The following is a 9,894-nucleotide window of genomic DNA, read 5'->3' as shown; positions in this document are numbered from 1 at the left end:
TCCCTGATAACGTCGCTAATTTTCAGGCTAACATTCCTTAGTAAGTGGGAGGTACACCATCTGTGTTTCAGGTTGGTAGCCAGGAATTGTTCTGTCTGCACCCACCTGTGGCTGTGAGAGTTGATGACAAGCCCAGGTTTCACACCCCACCTAGCAGAGGATTGGTGGAAAGACAGTCAGAAGCAGCAGTGACCGCTCTAAGGCTTTGTAATATCACAGCATCAAGCCTGAAGCCTACCACTGCACACTTTGTTTGTGGTGGTAGTGGGTGGTGGGTTTGATTTTTGTTGTATCTTTGTGTAGCCTTGGCTGTCCTAGAAGAAGCTCTGTAGATCAGGCTGGCCTCGAACTTACGGAGATCTACTTGCCTCTGCCTCCCCAGTTTTGGGAAGCTACCATGAGCAGGCTCACTTGTTCTTTCTTATAAACAGCTACTTCATAAGTTTGAGGGTTTTTAACGTATAGACAGGTTTCCAAGACAAAGCAGTGGCCGTCTACACACTTGTAAGCTAGTTTCGTGAATTTTAACACCTCGTCTCTCCAACCCAGCTCTCTACACGTACCAGTCCTTGCTAAACATCTGGGACTGGTGTGTGCATGTGCGGTGAACTTCACCCTCAAAGACCTCTCCAGCTTCTCAAGAACAAGGACACTGCTCTGCTATCCGGAGCACTGACGGCACTTCTGAGACCCTCATTTGAATTCCGCATCTGGTCCATAAAGTTTCCTAATTGTGTCGTGGTTATGCTTCGGTTCCCCTTCAGTCTAGATTCCACTGCCTTTGGAACTTATTTATTTATCTCATTCGTCTATTAAATGAAAGAATATAAACCTATAGATGCAAATAATTGCAGGGCTATGCATTCCTAACTGATAGCACAGGATCAAGGCGGCCAAAATCCCCACATAAATGGGATAGATCTCTCAGCCCTGCCCTCATAGAGAAGCTATGGAGAATTGATAGTTTTGGGGAAAGATTTATTCTTTGTAGGGGGTGTGGCCAGTGATTCCCATGTTCCAGTAGCTCCTCTTACACCATGTATATATGGGCAGCACAACTGGATTTAATGATTGTTTTAAAAAGAGACGTGAGGTTCTTTGTGGGACGTGTTAGGGGGTACACGAAGGAAGTTAGAGGAAATGAGGAGTATATATAATCATATTTCATTGTAGACATGTATGAAATTCTCAAAGATAAAGAAAAATTAAATTTACTTACTGATTGTGTGTATTGCTATGGTCTGTGCACGTATGTATGTATGCACAGATGTATGTATGCACAGATGTATGTATGCATGTATGTCTGTGTGTACAAGTATAATTGCTTATAAAGGGTTGATGATACTTCAGCCTGGTATTTACAGCCATCGCAGCTCCATCACAGTGTGCACAGCCCACCTGATCCCAGCCCTTCTGTCGCTTGCTTGTTTTCTCTTCGTTCCTTCCATGTCCTTAGTCGGGTCAAGTCTCAGCCAAGCAGGACAAGGTCAGCGGCCGGTGCTCTAACCTGCCAAGTCATCTCTCCAGCCCCAAGCAGGGAAAAATGAGAAGAAAACGTATAAGAAGATGGTTGGGTCCTACCGCAGATTCATACAGATATCGATAACATTCGTTTTCCATGTTGTTTTAAACAGGATCTCATATAGCTTAGGCTGGCCACCCTAGGCTTGCAGTATGGCTCATGCTAGCCTTGAATTCCTGATTCTCCTGCCTCCATCTTCCAAGTGCTGGCAATACCGGTATGGAGTACCAAACCTCTTTTGTTCATTTGTAATCTGTCCTTTTCAAATTCTGCAGTCAAGTCGGGCGGGGACCACAGGTTGTAGCTGGTTAAAGGTATCCACATATATCTCCCCCTACTAGACTTTAATCTATTTCAATGAATTGTTGTGCCAACATTCGAATCAGATCTTTGATTCTCTCTAATTGAAATTCTCTTCTTTTCTACGCTATCTCCCCAAGCCTCTCCCCTTGTAGCCTATCACTTAGAAAGAAGGACTTGATTAACAGGCACTGTTCAGCTAGTCCTAAATCTTATCTGGGGCTTTACTGTAATTCCAAGTTGTTAACTCATAACCTTTTTACATACTTCTTCATTAAAAAATGGAGTGTGGAGGGAGGGAAGGATCCTCCGTTGAGATTTAGACTCCTCGGCTGTTCCAGCCTCGGGAATATGCGTGTTAGTCAACCACTAGAACATTCTTCACCACCACTCCCTGTAGGTAGGAGATCGAGGCAAAGTCTTCACCCACAGGCCAGGCAAGCTTGGAATTCTCAATATACAGGTTGTACTCCCTTTTCTTACCATCCCAAGACCTGTTCTCACAGATCTGAGCCATTATGCCCTACACCGATTATAGGGTGTGTGTGTGTGTGTGTGTGTGTGTGTGTGTGCGCGTGCGTGTGTGTGTGTGTGTGTGTGTGTGTGTGTGTGTGTTGGCTTTGTTGTTCTGGATTTTGGCTTGACTTGTGGCTTTGAGACAGGGTCTCACTTTGTAGAGAAGGCTAGCCTAGAACTTGTAAGTCCAGTTAGCCTTGAACTTAGTATCTAGCCTAGCCTGCTGTTGAACATTCCTCCTGCCTCAGAATCCTGAATGCTGGGATTCCAGGCATGAGCCACTGTGCTTGGCTTTTACCTCCCTCCCTCCCTCCAACAACTCGATGGGCCTTGCAGCGTGATCTGCTCTTAGTACCTCTATAAACATCTAACATATTAAATGGGATCTCTAATTCAAAACTGTTCCCCACAGATCCCAGAAACCAGATTACTTACATTCCCGTCGGCTAGCTCATCTCTCTAATGTTTCGACTTCGACAATCTTCTCAAAGAAGAAGCAAGCTTCAACTGACATACTTTGGGTGTTTCCTAAAACTAGGGGCAAGTCCTCTGTTTCTGTCTCATCCTGCCTCTCGTTCCATCCTGGCTAAATTCTTAGCCTCTGAGTCACGCTTTTTAAAAAACAACTGCATATAAACGTGAGCTCATGCAATGTTTGCGTGTTTTTCTTATTTCATTTAACACGATGTCCTCGTGTTAAATCACAGGACATGTGACTTAGGTTCCATTAGATTTAGCTTTTGAAGCGATCCCCTCTATCCATTCACCCACTAATGAACACCTAATTTGATTTTTATCTTGTGGGTGTTGTGACTAGGAGCGCAGAGGTGCGGTGGTGACATGGCTTGGCAAATAAGGGCACCTGCCACTGGCAATCCAAGATTCCCCCTGGCATCCTCACGAGAGAAGGAAAGAACAGACTTTCACAAGTCATTTGGTATCCACAGAAGCATCATAGCACTCCAGTGCCCACACACATAATCAATAAATGTAAAATATTAAACACCAATATCTTTTCCACATGCTGAGTTTACTTCCTTTGACTCACCTAGAGTTCCTGGATCCAATGAATGGCTTTTGATTTTTTTCCTAAGGACCTGCCATTCTAATTTGCATTTTCTGTAATGCCATACTAATCTGCATACCCTCCAACAAGTACAAGGTTCCCTTCTCCACACATCCTCGTCAGCACTTGCTTTCCAGCTCTTTCTTCCTGACTAGCCATCCTATTCTTCCTCTTCATTCTAGACATTAGTCTAGACTCCATAGCAAGACTCTCAGGAAGGGATGAGGGGCTGGAGAGATGGTTCAGCAGTTAAAAGCAATTGCAATGTAATCATGAGAACTACAGTTCAGATCCTAGCCCCATGTCTAACAAACTGGAGGCCTACACTCTCCTAGAATTTCAACTCTAAGGGGGATGGAGGCAGAAAGAAAACCGGAAGCTTGTTGGCCCCAGGTTCAGGAGGAGCATACACAAAGCCCTAGGTTCAGCGTGCACGTGCATGCACACATACACACACTCACTCGCGCACACACACTCGAGCACACACACACGCAAGTCCAGCAAGTGTGTGGTATAGTCAGGAGGATTAGGAATTCAAGGCCATCTGTAGTTATACAGAGAGTTCCAGACCCACTCCAAATACATGAAACTCTGCTTCAAAACAAACAAGACAGAATTTCAAAGCCTTGATAAGGAGGTTAGAAAGATGATTCTGGGGGTTGGGGATTTAGCTCAGTGGTAGAGCGCTTGCCTAGGAAGCGCAAGGCCCTGGGTTCGGTCCCCAGCTCCAAAAAAAAAGAAAAAGGAAAAAAAAAAAAGAAAGATGATTCTGTGGGGAGAGTTCCAATCCCAGCACTTGCTCAGAAAGTTAGGTGTGGCCAAGCACGAGTATAACCCCAGCGCTGTGGTGCAGAGTCAGGAGGATCACCGTGAGCTCCAGGTTCAGTGAAAGGTTGTCTCAAAGGAGTGAGGCAGAGAATGATAAAGCGGAAAGTCCAATGCCCTCCTCTGGTCAGGCATGGACACCAGAAAACAAATACACAGAAACTGTAATTGTTTAACGCCTAGACTTAGAAGCATGGAAATAAACAAGGTACAGCGACATGTTCCTGTAATTGGAAAGTAGAGGTGTTGTGGTAAATAATATTAATTGGGGGTTTCCACCCTGCCTTGGGTCATTCAGTTCCCAGATAAAAGACACACACCGTTATACTTATGATGAGCATTTAAAGCACCAGAGCAGGGCAGATGTCAACCCTTTACACTATTGTGACTAGTCCCCTGTCACTAACCCCGAGATATGACTAGCCATGTTCCTAGGCTACTCTTACTTGAACTGGCCAGCCCTCAAGGCCATGTTTTCATGAGTCACCTACCCTTCAGTGCCCTCTCTTCTCTCCACCTTCTCTCCTCCCTCTTCTGGTCCTGCCTCAGTTCCAGAGCCCAGGAACTGAAACCTCACCTACCCCTCTTCTGCCCAGCTGTAGGCTGTAAGCATCTTTATTGACCAATCAGGGATAACTTTGGTGGGGGGGGACAAGATTACACAGCATCACTTTGGTGTACAGGAGGATCTCCTCGTCCCAGAGGCAACCAGGGCCAGCATTTAGCATCACAACACACAGCAACAAACCAAACTCAACACAAAGGCAGGGATTCTGAGTTCAAGACACACAGGAAGAAACTGTTCAAGCACTAGAATGGGGTCAACAGTATAGCTAGTGGAAGTAGAGGAGAGAAAGGTCGCTGCAAAGAAGTCGTGGGGCTCAACAACGGATCAGAGGAGAGAAGACTTACACTTGAAGGTTCACAGAGACAGATCATGATAACCGTAACAGAAACGGGAGCAGGCTGGAGGGAGACAATCACAAATCTGGTTCTGAATGTGCTGAGCTGAGCTGCCGCAGGATGTCTGGGTGTGGCTGTAAAGCAGGCGATTCGAAACCCATTTCTGGGGCATGCCTTGAGTCTTTTGAGGCAGCCTAAGCAAAAGGAGGAAGAGCTACCTGGAAACGAGAAGTACGGGTCCATAGAAATCAGTCATCCATGCACAGAGAGGCAAACCATGTTCTGGGGAACAAGATAAAAATACGTATAGGTCCTCGTCTGATGCACACACCTCCCTCCCGCAAATAAGCTACTTCAACGAGCATTACAGGACAGCTAAATGGCTTCGTGTTAAGGAGCACTTTGGTGTCTCAACAATTGGACGATTTGTCTTGCAGCTCCTCAACAGGGCACATTGATTTGCACAGGTCTGACTTGTTAGGGTATGCTTCAAAATTACCTTACTTCACATTGTCTTCCTCTATAACTCAGCCACACCTAAGGCTTTCTCGGAGGTCTGAGGAGGTAGTTCTTTTCAAAAGCAGAACGGGGAAAATATAAAAATAAATAACACAATAAATGACTACCAAGGTTTCCCTTTTATCTGCTGTGGTCAAAGAAGATAGTAAATAAATGGCATTTTTTTAAAAATCCAGTCTTTCGGACTGGCCAAACACTTGGCTGAACTGTTCCTGTGCCAAGTCTGGAACCCCGGAAGGGGTGGTTAAAATTCCGCGTGTGTTTCAGCTGAGGTTACGTGGCAGACACGCCACCGAAAGTGGTGGCGTCAGAGCTCTGCTTCTCTGGGAGAGTTTTACGTCCTCAGTCTGCACACACCAGGCTGCTGCCCAGAAGCCAAGGGACCCGCCCCAGAGCGCGCTAGTGCACGCAGTGGCGCACCCTTGGCACTGGACACAGTGTCACCCGGACTCCTCGGTCACCTAAGGGTAAAGCTCTGCTAGAGTCCTGTGCGTGCGAGCAATGAGACTTTCCCCATCCACCTTACTCCTTTGTCTCTGCACCACGAAAGCCTACAGGGCCCTTAGAAGAAAGGATTTCCCGCAGGATGGAGAGTGGACTGTTCCGGGCTCCCTAGCGAAGGTCGGGCACCGACCTCCCAGGGCCCCTCTCCTCCACCAGCAGGGGTGAAGAACGCCGCGGCGTTCCAGACGTTACCCTCCCTCTCACCCCGAGGCCTGGACAGCACCTAGAGGCCCCTCCGCCCGCGTCGGGAGCCGCTTCCGTTAGCTAGGACGGGAAGCTGCCAGGAGACAGGATTGGCCGATGGCCTCACGCCCCGCGGTCTCGGAAGAGCCCCGCCTGCCTGTCTCTCACTCCCTTTACGGTGCCTCCGGAGAGGGCGGGGTCTGCGAAAGTCGGGGCGGTGGGGAACGGAGCTTCAGGGCTCTAATTGGTCATAATCTCGGAGGCGGGCCTACATGGGCAGGGCGGGCTCCGGCCCCGCCCTCCTCCCTAAGCTGCAGCCTCCAGCGCGCCTCCAGCGTTGCATCATCCAGCCAGCAGCGGCTCTGAAGGAAGGCTGGGCGCGGCACGGTCTACTCAGTCTTGCCTCCAGCCTCCAGCCCACGTCTCTCTATCTTTTTTTGGAAACTGTTCCTGTAGGGACTAGCAGAGCTCGGGAGCCGCAGCTGGCACAGGCCACTGTCTCCGCCTGATCCATTCATTGGAAACCGGTCTTTTCTCCGAGTCCAAGTTCCTCACGTGCTGCTGCTTAGAGCGGCGGGCAGCGACATGGAGGAGACCAACGGATACCTCGACGGCGCCCAGGCTCAGCCTGCGGCCCGTCCCCGAACGCCCGAGACGGGGACGAGCAAAGCGCAGCGCTGTGCTAGCTTTTTTCGGCGCAACGCGCTGGTGCTGCTCACCGTGTCGGGGGTGTTGGCGGGCGCCGGCATGGGCGCGGCGCTTCGCGGGCTGCAGCTCACCCGCACGCAAATCACTTACCTGGCCTTCCCGGGCGAGATGCTGCTCCGTATGCTGCGCATGATCATCCTACCGCTGGTGGTTTGCAGTCTGGTGTCGGGCGCCGCCTCCCTGGACGCCAGCTCCCTCGGGCGTCTGGGTGGCATCGCTGTTGCTTACTTCGGCCTCACCACGCTGAGTGCCTCTGCGCTCGCTGTTGCTCTGGCGTTCATCATCAAGCCAGGAGTGGGCGCGCAGACCCTTCATTCCAGCAGCCTGGGGCTGGAGAACTCAGAACCTCCTCCAGTCTCCAAAGAGACAGTGGACTCTTTCCTGGATTTACTCAGGTAATGCTCTCCCCTCCACCAAAGGTATGGCGGGAGACGCCACGTGCACTCATATCACCTAGAGTTAGTTCAGCTATATTAGCCTTTAACACTAAATACCAAAATTACGTCTGGGCTACGTGCTGACCACACCTTTAAAGACTGGAGGCCACAGCTCGAAAGCTGGAACTGATTTTCCGTTAGGTGGGGATGTTAAGAGTGTGTTAAGAGTATGCCTTCTCACTTGACACTTTTCTCCTTACCCTGGGCTGCTGTTTTTTTTTTTTTTCGGTTTGTTTGTTTGTTTTGTTTTTTAAATTGTTCCCATGACGTGAAAATCTTCATTTTCTCCCCTACATCAGCCCAAAGCTTCTGGAACATTGAGTGACTTTTGCCTGGGGAGCTATCCAGCTTGTAGTCTGAGGCTTTCTCTGATTCAGTCTTTGGGCTGTGAAGGAAGTTGTCAATTTTCTGCCAGAATTAAGGATGTGTCCAAGAATAATAAATAGTTATGAGGAGCCCGCTGCCCAGCTCCATGACTGCCTCTCAGGCCTGGGACGGGTGGCAGACATTCTTGGTCAGGACACTGCCTAGCCTTGTTTCTTTATAGAAAGGCGTGAGATCCAGAGGGTTGAGAGGCACATCTTCACTTCTCTTTGCTTGTTTTTTCACTCGGGAGTTGTATTTCATCCCCTGAGATGAATTAGAGTGTAGTTTTTCAAAGCTTCACCTATTTCTACACTAATCCAAAGTTCACAGATGGGGAAACAGCAGTCTGCAGGCGTTTACTAATCTAACCAGGTTTGTCTGAACCAGGAGTCCAGCTGGCTCGCCTTCCCGCATTCTGAGCCGGAGTGGTATGTTTTGTCTTGAGTCACTGGGCAAAGCTCCTCGTTACTGAGGTGGTGAAAACCAGAGAACCCTGGGAGAGTGACTTGTCTTTCTCCTGTCTCCATTTCTTCATGTGGAAAATGTGACAGCTTTCTGCCACTTTAAAGAGTTTGTTTGTCTAAAACAAAACTAAAAGCCCGAGACATGGCATTTGGGGGGAAAATCTGCTGAAAAAGACCAAGAGCTCCTGCCAACAGAGCAAGTGGAGGTCGCCTCTGGGGACGTCGGTGGGACCGTGGGCTTCAGTGCCTGCCTGGCAGCTTGGCAGTCCAAGAGTTTTAAGGTTTGAGAAATAACTGTAGATGTGTTCAGAGAAAGAGAAACCTACTGAAGCCCAGAGCACCTTGGCTTGTTAGGTTAGCTCCCTCAGGGAGAAAAAACAAATATGGGGTTTCAGGGCTCTTTGTGGAGCCATCTGTGGCCCAGATGGGAGTGCGGTGTTCGTGTGTGCCTCTCTGTTGGTAACTCGGGAACCTTAATGGTGTTCCTCCATCTCTGAAAAAGGAACTGATTGGTAATTGGGGGTGCGGGAGGAGTGAGAACCACTTAACTTTAGTAAGTAAGAAGGGACTTACTACTTGCTGTTTTATGGCCGTGCTTTTAGACCCAAGCCCCCTCAGCTCCTGCTTTCAAAGTGAATGGTGACCCCAGTGTCTTGGCTCAAGGGTCGGTATAAGTATAACTCCTCAGCGACTAGGGCAACCCTTGTATCTCCCCAAAAGAGTTTCCCCTGCTCTGTTAGGATGCGGTAGCATTTTCTAATGCTTCTACCAGCTAGCTGCACTTGACCTAGCAGCTCGTGATAAGGGCAGGGAATACGGTCCTGCTTCCAACCCAGGAAACGTAGACAAAGAATAGGAATGAGAGTGTTTGGACACTTAGGAGGCAGGGCTAGCGCATCTCCTGTTTTTTTGTTTTTTTGTTTTCTTTCTTTTTTCTTCCGGAGCTGGGGACCGAACCCAGGGCCTTGCGCTTCCTAGGCAAGCGCTCTACCACTGAGCTAAATCCCCAACCCCACATCTCCTGTTTGAGACCAGCCTGAGCTACTGGTGAAATCTTAACCAAGGGCAGGGTTTATGCTTTAATAGTAAAGGGCTTGTCTGGCATGCTTCAGGCCCTAAGTTTGACCCTCATGGCGAGAGGCGGATTAGGAGATTGATAGGCCTTCTGCCCCACGGTTCAAGGTGGCTTGTCTTGCTCATCCCCCAAGACAAAATGTATCATAATGGTATTATGTCACTGGTCTACTGTCTCAGAAATGTTCGCTGAGAGCCAAAAGAGGAACAAGAAGAGGAACTACCGTAAGCCAGATGGGTGTCCGCTCCCTCCAGCCGGGCATTTGAATGAATCACTTAAGCAAAGGAAAGTATGTCTGTATCTGTTCAGAGCAGCTTAGGACAGGAAACAGGCCCAAGCCACCTGGAAATGCTCTCTGGGTCAAGGGAGTCTCTAGGTCAATTGTTCTCTTTTCTGCTTTTCATTTTTCTTAAAAATGAAATTTTACATTCTGGCCCTGGCTGTCCGAACTAGCTCAGGCTGGCCTCAAGCTTGAAAGTGCACACATACACAATATCATAAGCAGC

The 9,894-nt window shown here is 48.7% G+C and overlaps 1 protein-coding gene and 1 long non-coding RNA gene across 3 annotated transcripts in view; one reads left to right on the top strand and one right to left on the bottom strand.

Annotated features, from left to right (window-relative positions):
- Positions 1-961: 961 nt before the first annotated feature.
- LOC108352807 (uncharacterized) lies at positions 962-6,313 on the bottom strand. Its single transcript, XR_010057745.1, has 4 exons — positions 6,178-6,313; positions 5,632-5,702; positions 5,142-5,350; positions 962-1,521 (listed from the first exon to the last, which is right to left on the bottom strand). It is a non-coding gene; the product is annotated as an uncharacterized LOC108352807 (long non-coding RNA).
- A 487-nt stretch (positions 6,314-6,800) lies between these two features.
- Slc1a4 (solute carrier family 1 member 4) overlaps positions 6,801-9,894 on the top strand; it is a 43,027-nt gene continuing 39,933 nt past the window's right edge. The window contains exon 1 of one of the 2 annotated variants that reach the window (XM_063273236.1): positions 6,801-7,441. In XM_063273236.1, coding sequence (XP_063129306.1) covers positions 6,924-7,441 — 518 coding nt within the window. In that variant the 5' untranslated portion in view covers positions 6,801-6,923. The remainder of the gene's footprint in view (positions 7,442-9,894) is intronic. The other variant, NM_198763.1, reaches the window with a different exon arrangement.

The sequence above is a fragment of the Rattus norvegicus genome, chromosome 14 (genome assembly GCF_036323735.1).
Source record: "Rattus norvegicus strain BN/NHsdMcwi chromosome 14, GRCr8, whole genome shotgun sequence".
Lineage (NCBI taxonomy): Eukaryota > Metazoa > Chordata > Mammalia > Rodentia > Muridae > Rattus > Rattus norvegicus.
Note: the sequence above shows the minus strand (reverse complement) of the source record. Positions and strands in the feature narration are given on the sequence as shown.